Source organism: Pelodiscus sinensis, chromosome 1 (genome assembly GCF_049634645.1).
Source record: "Pelodiscus sinensis isolate JC-2024 chromosome 1, ASM4963464v1, whole genome shotgun sequence".
Taxonomy (NCBI): Eukaryota; Metazoa; Chordata; order Testudines; family Trionychidae; genus Pelodiscus; species Pelodiscus sinensis.
In genome coordinates, this window is record NC_134711.1 from 223550284 (window position 1) to 223566110 (window position 15827).

Genomic DNA, 15827 nt, shown 5'->3' on the forward strand with positions numbered 1-15827 from the left:
ATGTCTCTTGTTGGTTGTCTTGTTCATGTATCCCGGTGCTGTCATGTATTGTCAGCATCCTGCGATGTGCTCTGTGTAAATGTCTCTGTACCATATGATGGTGTTGGATACCATGAGCTGCCTCATAAGTCAGCCAAGGCACCGACCAATGTCACATGCTCTTGGCACCAGCTTCTTGTGAGGAATCCTATTTACCCACGGCTCCCACCATCAGGGTGTGGAACTGCATTTTGCAGTCCTGGGTTCTCAGAGTGTTCTTCAGCATTGTGTATTTCTCCACCTTCTTAAATTGGGTCATGAAGAAGGCTGGGGATCTCCCTAGCTCAATGGTTCTCAAATCTTATTGGATCATGACCCCCGTCTGACAAAAAAAAAGTACTACTTGATCCCACGAAGCAGGGGAGACTCAAGACTGAGCCTGATTAGGCAAAGCTGAAGCCCAGGACATCTCTGGGTAGGGGGTATGTAACCTTAGCCCTGGGTGTTGGAGCATGGGCTTCAGACTTGTTGGGGCCAGGGCTGACACTAGTTTCGGTGACCCCATTTAAATAGGCTTACAACCCACTTCGGAGATCAAACTCACAGTTTGAGAACTCTACCTTAATTATTGGGCTTAGCTAAGAGATCAAGCAATGATGTGAAACTTGAAAAAAAGTTATGCAAGATGAAATTAAGTCAAATGACCACATCTATAAAAACCCAACACAAGCATGTAGGGACAAAATTAGTAAGGCCAAGGCACACAATGAGATTAAACTAGCTAGAAGATAAGGAATAACAAGAAAGCATGGCATTTTACTGCCCTGCAACTTTCTTGGTTAGAAGTGAAAAAACACCCCCTTCCGCCACAGGGTTACAAGTGGCCATAATCTTGCTCTAAAGCATTGCCTTGGCAGCACTGCAATGTTGTAAGTGTGGACATAACCTAAGGATAGGGTCGGTGCATTTCTTAATGATGGAAGAAAGACAAAAACAGAAAATGTAACAATGGCAAAAGTATTAAACACCTTTTTTGTTTCAATTTTCTAGAGAGGTTGTGGAATCTCTATCACTGGAGATATTTAGGAGCTGGTTGGATAGACATCTATTAGGAATGATCTAGATGATGGTTGCTCCTGCCATGAGGGCAAGGGACTGGACTTGATGACCATTCAAGGTCCCTTCCAGTTATAGTATTCTAATATTCTATGATTTTACGAAGACCTAGGAGAGTTTGGCTGCCAGACTCTTTAAAAAGCCTCTACTTAGCGTATATGATCTGTGATTTTTCAACAGTTAATAACTTGGTCAAACTTGGGCTCATACTCATAAAGATGGATAAATCAAACATTCCTTTCACCTCTAGAGAATTTCCACCAGTTCCAAAGCAGGGAAGTCCTAGAGGTTCTCAATTAAAAGGTTGTAAGAGGGTTTTTTTTTTAATATGGGCAAAATAACATATTTTCCATAGAGTTGTTTCAATAAATTTCTGAATTATTTTTTCTGACACATGCCAAGAATATTCATGCATGAAGACATGTAGCATGGAAAACCATCTGTCCAAATTTGCCAAAATGTATACGAAATTGAAAACAGGGTCAGAGAAGTGTTAAGTAATATTTGTAGGCAAGAGAAAGGGAGTGAGTGTAGAATATGTACAACATTGCCTTGGGATTTGTAGGTGTTCAGCTTGGGGATTCCAATTGCTTCATTTTGCTTTTGGTAAGTTATGCAACTTCTTCAACAGTAGTTATTACTTCAATTTCATATTTTGTTAGTGGTGGATCCATCCATTCCTTGTATTGAAACAGGAAGAAAAATCTCCATTAGTTTCATGCATGAGAGTGATTAGAGATTTACCACTTGAGGCCCCCGCTTATTCAATTAATTGTTAAGGGTATTCAATAATTTTTTCTTCACTTTAATTTTTCTTTTGAACCCCACCTCTTGCAAGGAAAACAACAGTGGGTACATCCCTGTTACAATGCCTATTAACCCAAAGATATAAAAGAGATAAAGAATGGAACATTTGATTCTTAAAAGTTTTTTCTCAGAGAAAATTCCAGCTAACAAGAATGGGAGCTCCTCAGTCCTTACTCAAGCATACTTAGACTAACAAAGAAGCAACTCAGTAGTGTTAGCAAAAGAGTGATTTTTATGCTTTGGTCCTGCTCCCTTGACACTGGCGAGGCTGAAACATTTTAACGGCACAAAATGCTGCGCAATATCAAACAATCTTAATGTTTATAAATGGAAATGCAAACCTTGACCTTTTGTGACAGACTTTCCAGTCTGATAGATCCTTACAATAAGCACATTTTACATATGAAAAATGTACCTTTGTATTTTTATCAGATCCCTGAAGTTCGTAAAATTTATTGTTTGGTTGTGGAACAGGAGGAAACAATTTTTTCAAACTGCAGCACCTTTGCAAACAAGAAGAAATAGTGAGAAAAAAAAAAGATGGGTATAGAACATGGACAAAAATTTTGTGTTCTCTTACATGTTTGAGACATTTCTTATTTTCCTTTTTCAAGGTAGAAAGAATCAGTGGAGTAGAATCAATTATTTTTTTAGAATTTAGATAACTACTGTTGCCGTGTCACTGGTTTGAAAAAATAAAGTCACTTCTACCACTGAAACAGGAACTTGATTAGAATAAGAAAACCATTAGGTCTGATTTTTTATTGCCATGAAATTTAGGAAATCAATCATACCATTGCAAGGTAAATGTAAAATGCTGCTAAATAGGAACGACTGCAATTTACATAATTTTACATTAGTGTAAATAACCACACAAGGCACAGGGAAATGGAGAATTAGGCCCCTTATTAAAGCTCTTCTGCTCCACTTGTAGACCTTCCACCCATAACTTGCACCAGTGCCATTCCACTGACCAGGCTTCTTGCTACAGTATTAAAGAAACAGTAGAGGTTCGACCTCTCTTGTCTGGCATCCTTGGGACCTGACCAGTCTCAGAAGAGGGAATTTTCTGGAAAACGGGAGGTCTACTGGCAAAAGCCGCTCAACCTGCTGCCCTTCCCCTCAACCAGCTCCTTCATTCCGGCTGGGCTGTCTGCTGGCTAGTCCCAATCCCATCTCTGTTGCTGCCCGGCTGGGCAGCTTCAGCCCCACTGCTGACTGTGTGTTGCCTGATTGGGACACCGCAGCCCCGGCCCCTCTATTATCAGCCGGCTTCCCCTTCCAGGCTGCTGTGGCCACAGGCTGGGTGCAGGCATCCTCAGATATACTGGTGCTGCCCGGCTGCTGCAGCCCCACCACCTCTCAGGCTGACGTGGCCTGGCCAGACTTCCCGTCTTGGGCTGCTGTGATCCGGGCTGTGCTGCTGGGCAGCAGACAGTTCTGATCGTGCTGCGCCCAGGCTGCTGCAGCACCACTGGAAGCACATTTGCCCTCCTGCCCCAGGTCTATCTCATCCAGGAACATCCATGGTTATGGTGGACCACGGATGTTGCCACATGAGAGAATCCCAGATTTGGAAGATTCAACCTGTACAAATAATATTTGACAGGAGTTAATAGATAGGTACATGTAGTTAAAGACATGTTATTGATTTCACTACTCCAGGGGTTTACTTATATAATTTAGATTGCAGGCATTTTGGATCAGAAAACGTTAGAAAGGACAATCTTTGTATGCAACTGCTCCAAAAACTGTGTTAAAAGAACATTGCAAAGTCAAGCACGCCAAGATTCGGAAATGCCAGAATTAAAGGTGCCTGGACAAATTTAGTTCTGTCCTCTTGTGTTCCAAGCAATGTTTATTCACATAATCTGATATTATTTTGCAGAACTTCAGCTTCATTCAATTAACAGGATACATCTGCTTAGGATTGTGCAGTGAAATGAGTCTACAGTCTGTAGGTTCCCTGGATCATTTGTTGCAGAATTTGGAAAGTATGCAGGAAATGAGGCAGGGCTCACAGGAAGAGAAATGGTGGTCTCCTGATTGAGGCAATTGAATGATGCCCTGGAGAATTCTACCCCTGCCTCTGCCAGAGTTCCTAGGAATTTCTGTGCTCACTGAAATCAAACTCTCCACAAGTGGTCATTAACTGTGTGTTCCACTTTTTGAGTGCCTGGATTGAAATACTTGGTCTGATCTTCAGAAATGTTGAAGTGCTCACAACTGCAACTGAAGTCAAAGGAAGCTACACTTTGAACTCCAAAAGTTCTATATAATTCTGAATACTCTGCAAAATATTAGGTCCAGCAGTCTCAGATTAGGCATCCAAAATTAGTGGCGAGCGTTGACCTTAATCTCTCTGTGCCAGGATTTTCCTGGTAGCTGTGTAGAGCAGGGAGGGTAGCTGAGGGAGAGGAGTACTGAAGTCAGGGTGTCCCCTTGCCCCTGTACCCTATTTATGCAAAGGGGAGAGGGAGTCACAGAAGTCAGCAGAGCTGCTCCAAGATGAAGCATATGACTCCAAAGAGTGCAGAACAGGGGAAGGGGAAAGACAACAGAGCAGGAAAAATTTCCCTTAAAGAGACGGTGAGTCTTCTCTCAGAAACTTAGCCAGGCATACACACTCTCTATGTCACTGCCATGTTGTCTGGGTACATCTAGACTCCATTCCTCTTTCGACAAAGGGATGTAAATTAGACACTTTGAAATTGAAAATGAAGTCGGGATTTGAATTTCCCACACTTCATTTGCATAATCTTTCGAAAATAGGAGCCTTTTTCGGAAGATCCTGTAAACCTGAAAGATCCTGTAAAATGAGGTTTACAGGATCTTTCAAAAAAGGCTTCTATTTTCGAAAGAACCATGTCTAGACTGCGGTTTCACTTTCAAAAAAGAGCTTTTTCGAAAGAGTGCCATGACGCAATTATGCAAATAAAGTGTGGGAAATTCAAATCCTGGATTCATTTGCAATTTCCAAGTGTGTAATTTACATCCCTCTGTGGAAAGAGGGATGTAGTCTAGACATAGTCTAGAAGTGCTGCACGCATAATCACTGACACATTGTGCCACACGCTCTTCCATCTCTGTGCCACACACACTCAATCTGAATCACAAAATCTAGCTTTGACAATCAGCATCTCTCTTTCACTCTCTCTCTCACACACAAACTCTCTGTCTCTCTTTCTGTCTATATGTCTTTATCTCTCTTTCTCTCTCTTTCTGTAGCTTCAGACCCATCCTTTCCATGGGAGGCCCAGAACTTGTTTGCAACCATGGATCAAAATTCATGAAGTGGCTCTCATTATTGACCACTCCTGCATTAATGTGATTTAACAGATTTTTGTGTGTGTAATTGCCTAGATTTTTTTTAAAAAAAGCCAGTTAAAAAAATGAAATTCCATCACATGGCATCATATTGATACCTTCATGGTCGTCATCAAGGTTGGAACCTTTAAACCTCCACCACATACACCTGCCATTTCAGTTAATGGGTAACTGATATCGGTAGTCGATAGTCCCCAGGGAGCAATAGTAGAGGAAGATGGGACACTTTGCCAGTGGGGTTCACAGAGTTTGCTGAAAGCAAGGAACTGGTGAGACTCAGGGTATGTCTACACTAGCCACCCTAGTTCGAACTAGGGTGGCTAATGTAGTCATTCGAACTTGCAAATGAAGCCCGGGATTTAAATATCCCGGACTTTATTTGCATGTTCCCGGGCGCCACCATTTTTAAATGCCCAGTAGTTCAAACTCCCTGCCCACGGCTACACGCGGCACGGGCTAGGTAGTTCCAACTAAAGCCCCTAATTCGGATTACCTTTATCTCAGCCTAGGAGCAGCCATTATAGGGAATGAATCCTAACCTTGATCTGGAACATGCTCCAGTCATTTTGGGCATGTCTACGCTGCAGGGCAAAATTCGAATTAAGATATGCAACTTCAATTACATCAATTGTGTAGCTAAAGTCGAAATAACTTAATTTGGGTTTTGGCGCTGTCTACACAGCAGGAAGTCGAAGGAAGAACACTCTTTCTTCAACTTCCCTAACTCCTCCTGAAATGAGGGATAGAGGAGTCGGAGTAAGAAGTCCTCCAGCTCGACGTTATTTTGAAATAATGGCTTGCTGTGTAGAGGCGCATTTTGGTATTTTGAAATAACTTCAGTTATTTTGAAATAATGCTGCAGTGTATACATGCATTATCCTATGGGGATAATTCATGTGCAATTGGGTCAGTATAAGGAGCTCTGAGAGTCTCAAGCATCTTTAGAGATTTCAGCTAAGCTCTGGCAAGAACCAACTCCTCAATTATGTAAAGGCTTATAACTTAGTCAGAATTTTTCAATTTTCACAGAAACAGCAAAAGAAGCATTCCTGGCACAAAAGATACTGACAAGCCAAAGCATGGCCATATCAGCATTAGAACTATCCAAGAAAGTGTCACTGGATTTTTTTTTTTTTTACAATAAGCAAATCAGGATATATTTCCTTTCCTTATTCTCTGAAATGGCTAACCTGTTTTGGCTGACATTAAAAAGAAAGAAAATAAGTTAAATAATTGACCCTAATTGACCCTAATGCAGACTCCCAGAATGGAAAACTTCTAAACAAATGGTTTGGCAACATTATAAACAACTGAAAACAGTGTACTTCGAATGGGAAATGGTAAGCAACCTTAATTAAAAAACCGAGGTACCAGTTCTCCCCAAATATAATACAATTACTATATCAATATCACCCTGCAAACAAATCAGACAAAATTTAAACATGTAAAGTTGTGTTGCATGGTGGGATATATACACGTTTCACAAAAACTTTTACCTTTTGCATAGAAAAAATATGATCACTGCCATTAGGATTGTTCCAAATGCTATGAGAAGTAATACAATTGTATACATAAGAACTTCATCCTCTGGGTTACCTTAAAGAAAGATGGTTACAAAGATTATACATGTTTAGCACAGTAAAGATGAACACAGGTGACAAAGTCAAATTGCTGCTTAGAGTACGTCTAGACTACAGAGGTTTTCCGGGATACTGGAGGCATTCTGAAAAAGCTCTGCCATGTCCAAGGAACACATCTGCTTTCCTTTGCCTCCGGGGGCGAGTACCTTATCCACTCCATCACTGGAGGAACCCCCAACTACCTACATTCTGCCCCTCCTTATCCTTCCTTTCTTCCAAGGGTGCCTGGTCCATCCATCACCAAGATGCTTTTGGAAAAAATTTTCAGAAAAACAGATATGTTTTTTCGATATCCCTGTAAACCTCATTTTACAAGAAAGAAGGGATGTTCCAAAAGAGATTTTTTTTTCTGCCATTTGGTCCCGTGTAGACAGGAAAAATGTCAGAAAAGACACTTTCAGAAGAAAAACAGAAAAAGATATATAAATTGAGGTTCGCAATTTGCGTATCTTCTTCTGACTTCTCTTTGTAGTGTAGTCAGAGCCTCTGATGACTCATAGCAATCAATGGCAGCATGAAAACCCTTCTTGTGAACTCTGAACTTCCTTGCTGAGTAAAGGACTGAGGAGCAGATAGAATTTATAAATCCAACAACAGAAGCATAGATCATTCCAGGCCATGGAGCTCGGCAGTTTATGAGGACTCCGTCAGTAGACAAAAGGAGAAAAGTAAATAAAGGAAATGCTCAACATCCTTACCAAACTCAATGGTCTCACTCCATTCCCCCCATTTTTCGCTTATGAAACAAGCATCTCCCTTGGCTCTGATTTTCAAGGAGTATTTTTTTTTCACATTGTAATTCTGAAATGTGAAATGTGTTCCTCGTGCCTAAAAACAATGCTGCTATTATTATTATTATTATTACTATTATTTACATTTATTAACATAGTGCCTAAGAACCAGGCAAAAATGCCACCCCACTGTGATAGACATTATATAGCACAGAATAATTAGACTAACTACGCTTTTTCATTGTACATGTAGATGTTGATAACATGAAAGATTTAATTTATTGATCCAAGTTTACAATGGGTACATCTACACAACAGCGTTGTTTTGGAATAACTATTTCAAATGACGTTATTTCAAAATAATAAAGTGCACGTCTACACTGCAAGCCATTATTTCGACATAATGTCGAGCTGGAGGACTTCTTACTCCGACTCATGGTAACCCTCATTTCACGAGGAGTAAGGGAAGTTGAAGGAAAAGTGATCTTCCTTCGACTCTCTGCTGTATAGACAGTGCCAAAAGCTGAGTTAAGCTATTTCGACTTCAGCAATGCAATTAACATAGCTGAAGTTGTGTAGCTTAATACGACTTTTGCCGTGCAGTGTAGATGTGCCCAAAGCATATATTTATGCATGTTTATGTATGCAGAATATGGTTGTGACACATTGTACCTCAAAATGGAATTCTGAAACCCCCATATTCATCATGCATATATGGTTGTGATATGTATGCGAAGCAAGGGAGGTAAGATATCTCGTGAAAGGGCATGACTGGCAGAAACCCACTGTTCTTTCCAAACTTGTATAACATTACTGTGTATGAAGTTATGAGAGTTTGCTGTATGGTTGCTACTAGGGCTTATCAAGCAATTACTAATTAATTAAAAATTAATCCCAGTCATGCTCTTAACAGAATATCTGTTGTGCCACTGCCTGCTAGAAATTATAACAGAACTCTATTGTCCAATTCTTTTCATTTCAGATCATCTTAAACTTTGTCAGGGGAAGTTCAAGCTGCATGACTGATACCGTCAGGTATCCTGAACTGTCCCTACAAATTTTTATGGAAGAATTTGAGCAAAATCTATGCAAGGACCTATTACACTGCTCCTGGTAGGACTTTTTGAAAATCTTTGCAAAACCACAATAAGCCCATATGTTAGTATGGAAAGAGAATTGTTACCATAGGAAGCTCAGTTTTGTTTTCCTCAGGATTGGCCTGCAAAAGAAAGAAAAATCTTTATTATATTATTTTGGGTTTGTTATGCTGTAATAATGTTTTTCTTTTCTTTTCCTTTTGTAGAGGGGAGGCTTTATGCGCTGCCTATGAGTAGAAAGGAAGCCAAGATCAACGACATGAACCTTCTCCAACCTTGGAGGGTATGAGAGGTCCTGCTAATATCTCCAGAATTGGGGCCCAAATGTGTAGCGGTGAAGCTCCAGCAACAGTGTGAGCAGATGGACTCTTCCTGGCAAAAAAGGAAAGAAATCCTCCCGCTAATGGGTCCTTTGTTGTGGTGTTCTCCAACTGACTAGGGAGAACACAGTTGTTTCAACATCACTTAGGGTGTGTCTGAACTACACCCCTCTGTCGGCAGAAAGATGTAGATTAGGCACATTGAAAGTGCAAATGAAACTGGGATTTAAATATCCCACACTTGATTTGAATAATGGCGGCTGACGTTTTTTTTTTAAATGGGGCTTTATGAAAAAAAACTGGCAGTTTAGACAGGGATCTTTTGAAAATAAAACCCTTTTTCAAAAGATACTGTACTCCTAAAAAAATGAGGTTTACAGGATCTTTCGAAAAAGGGTTTTATTTTCGAAAGATCCCCATCTAAACTGAAGTTTTTTTGTTTTTTTAAAAAAAGCCCCGTTTTGAAAAAAAGCAATGGCCGCCATCATGCAAATGAAGCACAGGAAATTCAAATCCCAGCTTCATTTGCAATATTGACATGCGTAATCTACATCCCTCTACCGACTGGAGGGTGTAGTTTTGACGTACCCATAGTGATTACCCTGGGCCAGATAGTCCAAGAGAATACTAGACTCTGGTCACAAAGAATGTATGAAATAGTCCGAGTTGAAGTGAAAGCAATGCTGAAAATGGAGATGATTATAGAATCCAGAAGTAAATGGAGCAGTTCTATAGTTCTTGTTCCCAAACAAGACAGTTTGGTTTGATTCTGCATCAACATCAGGAAGGTCAGTGCCATCACAAAATTTAATGCCTACCCAATGCCAAACTGCACAAGTTATTAGAATGGCTGGAACCAGAGAAGCACCTGAGCACTACTGACCTGACAAAAAGTTACTGGCAGATTCCATTATTCCCTTTCTCACAAGAGAAAATGGCTTTGCCCACCCCTTTTGGGCTCTTCATATAAAACACCAGGCCTTTTGACAACCACCTAACTGTTGCGACCTTCCAATAGCTGACGAATAATAACCTAAATATCACCATTGATGTTCTGCACCATACATCATCAATATCATTAACTATCCCCATCTGGAAAGATCATTTACCACATTTAAAGGAGGCGTTAGAAGCACAACGTGGACTTTTCTATAATTACATGAAGATCAATGCTCTAAAGTTTGATTTAGCAGGTCTAGTAAGAACCTGCTAACTCAAAAATGGATGGCAATCCCCATAACCTCAGTATTCTATGGGGTTGTGAAGAGTAAGGGAAGACCAGGGGAGAGTTTGTCCTGTTGACCTCCTGCAGTGGTATGGAGGAGGCTAACTAACTCCTCTGGGTCTGTTCCAAACTAATGTGACTCACTAGAAAGGTTTGTTCAGCCTGGATAGGGAGGAGATTAATAGAGAAAAACCTACCAAAGGAAGGGGCAGTGAATAAGAAAGAATGGTTACTTACCTCATAACTGATTCTTCGAGATGTGTTGCTCATGTCCATTCCAATTAGGTGTGTACGTGCAGTGTGCATGCGCCGTTGGAAGTTTTTCCCTCAGCAGTACCCTTACGGCCAGCAGGGGAGCCCCCTGGAGTGGCACTGGTATATCAGCCCATATATACCTCTGCTGGCCCCCTCACCCACTGAGTTCCTTCATACCGGAATACTCTGGAGAAAGGGCGGTGGGTGGGGATTTGGAATGGACATGAGCAACACATCATGAAGAATCACAGTTACAAGGTAAGTAACCGTTCTTTCTTCTTCAAGTGATTGCTCATGTGCATTCCAATTGGGTGATTCCAAAGCAGAACCTATGGAGGAGAGCCGGATGTTGAAGCTACAGAGGAGTGGAGGACTGCCCTGCCTAGGGCAGCGTCTTCGCTGGCTTGATGTGTTAGCACATAGTGATTGGCAAAGGCATGGACAGAGGACCATGTAGCAGCTCTTCAGATGTCCAAGATGGGAACCTGTGCCATGAACGCGGTGGAGGCTGCCACGGCTCTTGTGGAGTGCACTCTAAGGAGCGGAGCTGGTACCCCCGCCAGGGCATAGCACTCCTTGAAGCAAGCAGTTATTTAGGAGGAGATCTGCTGGGAGGATGTGGGTTGGCCCCTCACCCATCCTGCGATGGACACAAAGAGTTGTGGTGACTTCCTGAATGTTTTTGTCCTATCTAAATAAGAGGCTAATGCCCTATACACGTCCAAAGTGTGTAAAGCCTGTTCTTTCCCAGACACATGTGGTTTGGGGTAAAAGACCAGTAGGAAAATATCTTGGGAGGTCTGGAAAGAAGACACAACCTTGGGCAGAAAAGCTGGGTGGGGGCGAGCCTAACCTTGTCTTTGAAAAACACCATGTAGGGAGGATTCAAGGTAAGTGCCCTGAGTTCGGATACTCACCTGGCAGATGTGAGTGCCACCAGGAGAGACACCTTATAAGATAGGTATATGAGGGAACACGTTGCTAATGGTTCAAATGGGGGTCCCGTAAGTTTGGAAAAACACAGGTTTAGGTCCACTGGAGGATGGACTGGCAGACATGTGGGTAGAGCCTGCCCAACCCTTTCAGAAACCCGTTGACCATCGAATTTAGCAAACGGGGTTTTCCTCCCTTCCCCTAGGTGGAAGGCCAAGATGGCTACCAAATGAACCTTGATGGAGGAGGAAGAGAGGTCTTGGAGCCTGAGATCCAACAGGTAATCCAGGATCAGGGAGATTGTAGCCCGCCTTGGGTGCACCCCCTTCTGGGAAGCCCAGATGCAGAACTGCTTCCACTTAGCAAACTAAGTGGTCCTAGTGGAGATCTTCCTGCTACCCAGCAGGACTTCTTGAACCCATTCTGAGCACTGAAGCGCCTCAGCCATCAACCACGGAGCTTCCACACTGTCAAGTGCAGCGAGTGCAGGTCCGGGTGGCAAAGCCTGCCTGAGTCCTGAGATATCAGGTGCGGGAGCGGTGAGGGTATGTCTACACTAGCCCCCTAGTTTGAACTAGGGAGACTAATGTAGACATTTGAAGTTGCAAATGAAGCCCGGGATTTAAATATCCCAGGCTTCATTTGCATCTTCCCGGGCAACGCCATTTTTAAATCCCCCTTAGTCTGAACTCCGTGCCCGCAGCTACACACGGCACGGAGTAGGTAGTTCGAATTAGGATCTCTAATATTAGGATATTTAATTCCCGGGCTTCATTTGCAACTTCGAATGCCTACATTAGCCTCCCTAGTTCGAACTAGGGAGCTAGTGTAGACATACCCTGAGAGGGTCATGGGTCTCTCGCATGGCAGGTTGAGGAGGGTTGAAAACCACTGTTGCCTGGGCGATGCCAGGGTGATTAGAATCAGGAACGCCCTAAATTTCCGCACTCTGAAGAGGACCCTGTGGATTAGCGGGAATGGCGGGAAGGCATACAGCAGGGCCTGCAGCCAAGGAAGGAGGAGAACATCTACCAGAGAACCCTACCCCTGTCCCATGAGGGAGCAGAACCGAGGGCACTTCTTGTTCTGCCCTATGGCGAATAGATCTAGATTGGGAGACCCCCATGCACGGAAGATAGATTGAGCTACATCCCACCTCAAGGACCTTTCGTGTCCTGCAAAGGATCTGCTCAGCCTGTCCTCCAGGACGTTTTGGGAACTCAGGAGGTACGACGCCATCGGGTAGATATCCGCCCCGATGCAGAGGCCCCACAAGCGAATCGCTTCCAAGCACAGGTGAGGAGAACGAGCCCTGCCCTGCTTGTTTATATATGCCACTGCTGTAGTGTTGTCTTACAAGATGAGGACAGACTTGCCCCTGAGGTGGGAAAAGAAAACCACACAAGCCAGACAGACTGCCCAGAGCTCCCTGATGTTGATATGCAGGGAGATCTTATCCACAGACCACATACCTTGCATGTGTAGCAATCCTAAATGGGCTCCCCAGCTGGTGTCCGATGCATCCGTGACAAGGCGAGTGGACGGCACTGGTCTGGAGAATGGGACACCCGCGCAGACCTCTGCTTGATGGGTCCACCAGTCCAACACAAGGAAAATGGGGGCAGGAACCGTCACCACTCTGTCGCAACAGTGGGCGGCCAGATTGTGGACTCACGATAGCCACATCTGTAGTGGGCGCATGCACAGTCTGGCATGCTACACTACATAAGTACAGGCGGTTATGAGGCCCAGGACGCACATGCAGGTCTGGGAAGTGGTAACTGGAAAATTCTGGAGAGCCCTGACTGCTGCCTCTATTGTGAGAAACTGGGAGCTGGGTAGAGAGGCTCTTGCTGACATAGAGTCCAGGGTAGCGCCCACAAACTCTATTATTGGGGTGGGAGTTAGAGTTGATTTGTCCAGGTTTAGCAAGAGGCCTAAGTCGTCGAACAGTGTGTGGACTATGGTGATGTGGGCTCCCACCTGAGTCTCTGAGCCCCCCCAGAGGAGCCAGTCGTCTAGATAGGGGAACACCTGGATGCCCCTTTTCCTGAGCGTGGTGGCCACAACCACTATGCATTTGGTGAAGATCTGAAGGGCCATGGAAATATCAAAGAGGAGGGTTGTGAATTAGTAGTGGTCCGGGGCCACAGTAAATCGGAGGAACCTGTGGTAGTGTGGGGGGGGGGGCGATTGAAATGTGGGAGGAAGCATCTTTTAAGCTGAGGGCAGTGTACCAGTCTTCGGAGGCTAACAAGGGAATTATGGATGCCCTGAATTTTGCCATTTTGAATTTTGCTTTGGAGATGAAGGAGTTGAGGGCTCTGAGGTCCAGGATGGGACGGAGTCCCCCTTTGGCCTTTGGGACCAGAAAGTAATGGGAATAGAAAACCCTCTCCCCTGAAACTTGGGGGAAGACGCTCTACTGTCCCTATCGTAAGGAGATATTGGACCTCCTCTTGAAGCAGAGACTCATTATAGGGGTCCCTGAAAACAGATGGGGTAGGAGGTTGGGAAGGAGGGGGCAAGTGGAAAGGGATTACATAACCCCTTTCCACTATCTCCAGCACCCATCGGTCCGAAATAACAGACCACCAGGCTTGGATGAAGTGGGATAAACGGTCCTGGAAGAGTAGTGGGGAGACTGGTAAGGTGCCCTCAAAGGTCCAGTCAAAAACCCTGACGTGGGCCGGAGGGTTTGTTAGGGGGCCCCTGTTGTGGTCTGGGACTGGGTGAGGACAAGGCCTGTTGTTCCTGCCATTACCACTCCTGCTTCTATGGCAGGAGATGTTGGGGCATGGACCCTGAGGAGGTGCTCTAGGAACATTCCTAATGGTGAAGGTGCACTTCTGGGTAGCAGGAGTGTGCATGCGCAATGATTTTAAGACGGCTCAGGTATCTTTGAGTCCATGGAGCCTTTGGTCGGTTTGCTCTGAGAAGAGCGAGCGACCCTCAAAAGGAAGGTCCTGTATAGTATTCTGGAGCTCTTGGGGGACCCTAAAGCCCTGGAGCCAGGAACTGCGGCATAAGACCACTCCGGGGGCCATTACCCTGGCAGCAGCGTCTGCCACGTCGAGAGCCTTCTGGAGAGCTGCCCTGGAAATCGCTTTCCCCTCCTCATGGAGAGCTTTGAACTCTGCACTGGAGTCCCTTGGGGACAGCTCTGTGAACTTGTCCATCCAGGCCCGGTGCTAAAAGGATACCGTGACAAGAGGATGGTACTGGATACCATCAAACGCGTAGACCTTTCTGCCTAACAGATCAGTCTTCTTGGCTTCCCTCTTCTTAGGAGTGGTGGTGGGCTGACCTTGCCTCTCCCTCTGGTGCACCTCTTGTACCACAGGGAGCCCGGGGGAGGGTGGGAAAAAAGATGCTCACTGCCGTATTGGGGAACAAAGTACTTCCTTTAGGCCTGCTTATCAGTTGGGGGGATGGATGCAGGGGTGTGCCACAAAGCTTTGGAAATCTTGGCCACGGTCTTACTGATCAGAAGAGCCACTCTGGAGGGGGCGTCCGCATGGAAGATATCTACTGTGGGGTCTGAGTCATCGGACACCTTAGCCGTCTGAACTCCCAAACTTTGGGCTAGACAGTGGAGGAGGTCCTGGTGAGCCCTGGCATCCATAGAGGCCATGGATGGTTTGGGGTCTCCTAAAGCCTCGTCAGGGGAAGAGGATGCTGACCCCTTCTGGGCTTCCCCTACAGTGGCTCCCAAATGTACAGGATCTTGCGAGGTGCCAGCAGATGAGAACAGGGGAGCTGCGCTCTTCGTAGGAGCAGGTGATGGCTGGCCAGGGGTCAACAACTGGACAGAAGTTAGAGATCTGACCACGGGAGTCACCACAGGAAGGGCATGTGGTCCAGAGGAGACAGAGGCTGACCTGGATGGAATGTCTCCCTGGGCCTGGTGGTACGCCCAGGGTATCCAGAAAGGCCACTGGTCTGGAGGCTGTGGAGGCCATGACTGTTGGAGCATCAGCACCGGAACTGGTTGTGCCCACTGCTGCTGGTATGGACAGGGCGGACTACAGTGTTGGGAGCAGTGCCATGAATGAGAGCAGTGCTGTGAGTGGGACCAGGAGCCCCTAGAAGACCAGGGGGACTCTGCCTTGGAGTCGGACGAGTACTCTGAGGCGGACCAAGGAGAAGCCAATGTGGACGCCGGTGGAGCAGTCCCATGCCTGGCCATAGATTCCGGCTTTCCTCAGTGCCGAGGCAGCGGCATGGCAATATAGGCATCCAGTGCGGAGGTAGGTGCCGAGGCAGTCTGTCCCGGTGGCGATGCCAGTCTATGATACCATATCTTGGGGTGGCACTGTGGGTGGAACCGCATCACTGGCTGGTGCCGCACGGGTGCCGGCATTGCTGGGAGGGGTGGGCAGTAGTCTCTAACCTCT

General features: G+C 45.0%; 1 protein-coding gene across 5 annotated transcripts in view; it reads right to left on the bottom strand.

Annotated features, from left to right (window-relative positions):
- Nucleotides 1-1440: 1440 nt before the first annotated feature.
- Nucleotides 1441-15827, bottom strand: part of LOC102457838 (granulocyte-macrophage colony-stimulating factor receptor subunit alpha-like) — a 36589-nt gene continuing 22202 nt past the window's right edge. For all 5 annotated transcript variants that reach the window (XM_025177831.2, XM_025177832.2, XM_025177833.2 and 2 more), the window contains 5 exons: nucleotides 8784-8819; nucleotides 7568-7697; nucleotides 6726-6825; nucleotides 2318-2405; nucleotides 1441-1775 (listed from right to left, as the gene is read on the bottom strand). In XM_025177831.2, coding sequence (XP_025033616.2) covers nucleotides 1707-1775; nucleotides 2318-2405; nucleotides 6726-6825; nucleotides 7568-7697; nucleotides 8784-8819 — 423 coding nt within the window. In that variant the 3' untranslated portion in view covers nucleotides 1441-1706. The remainder of the gene's footprint in view (nucleotides 1776-2317; nucleotides 2406-6725; nucleotides 6826-7567; nucleotides 7698-8783; nucleotides 8820-15827) is intronic.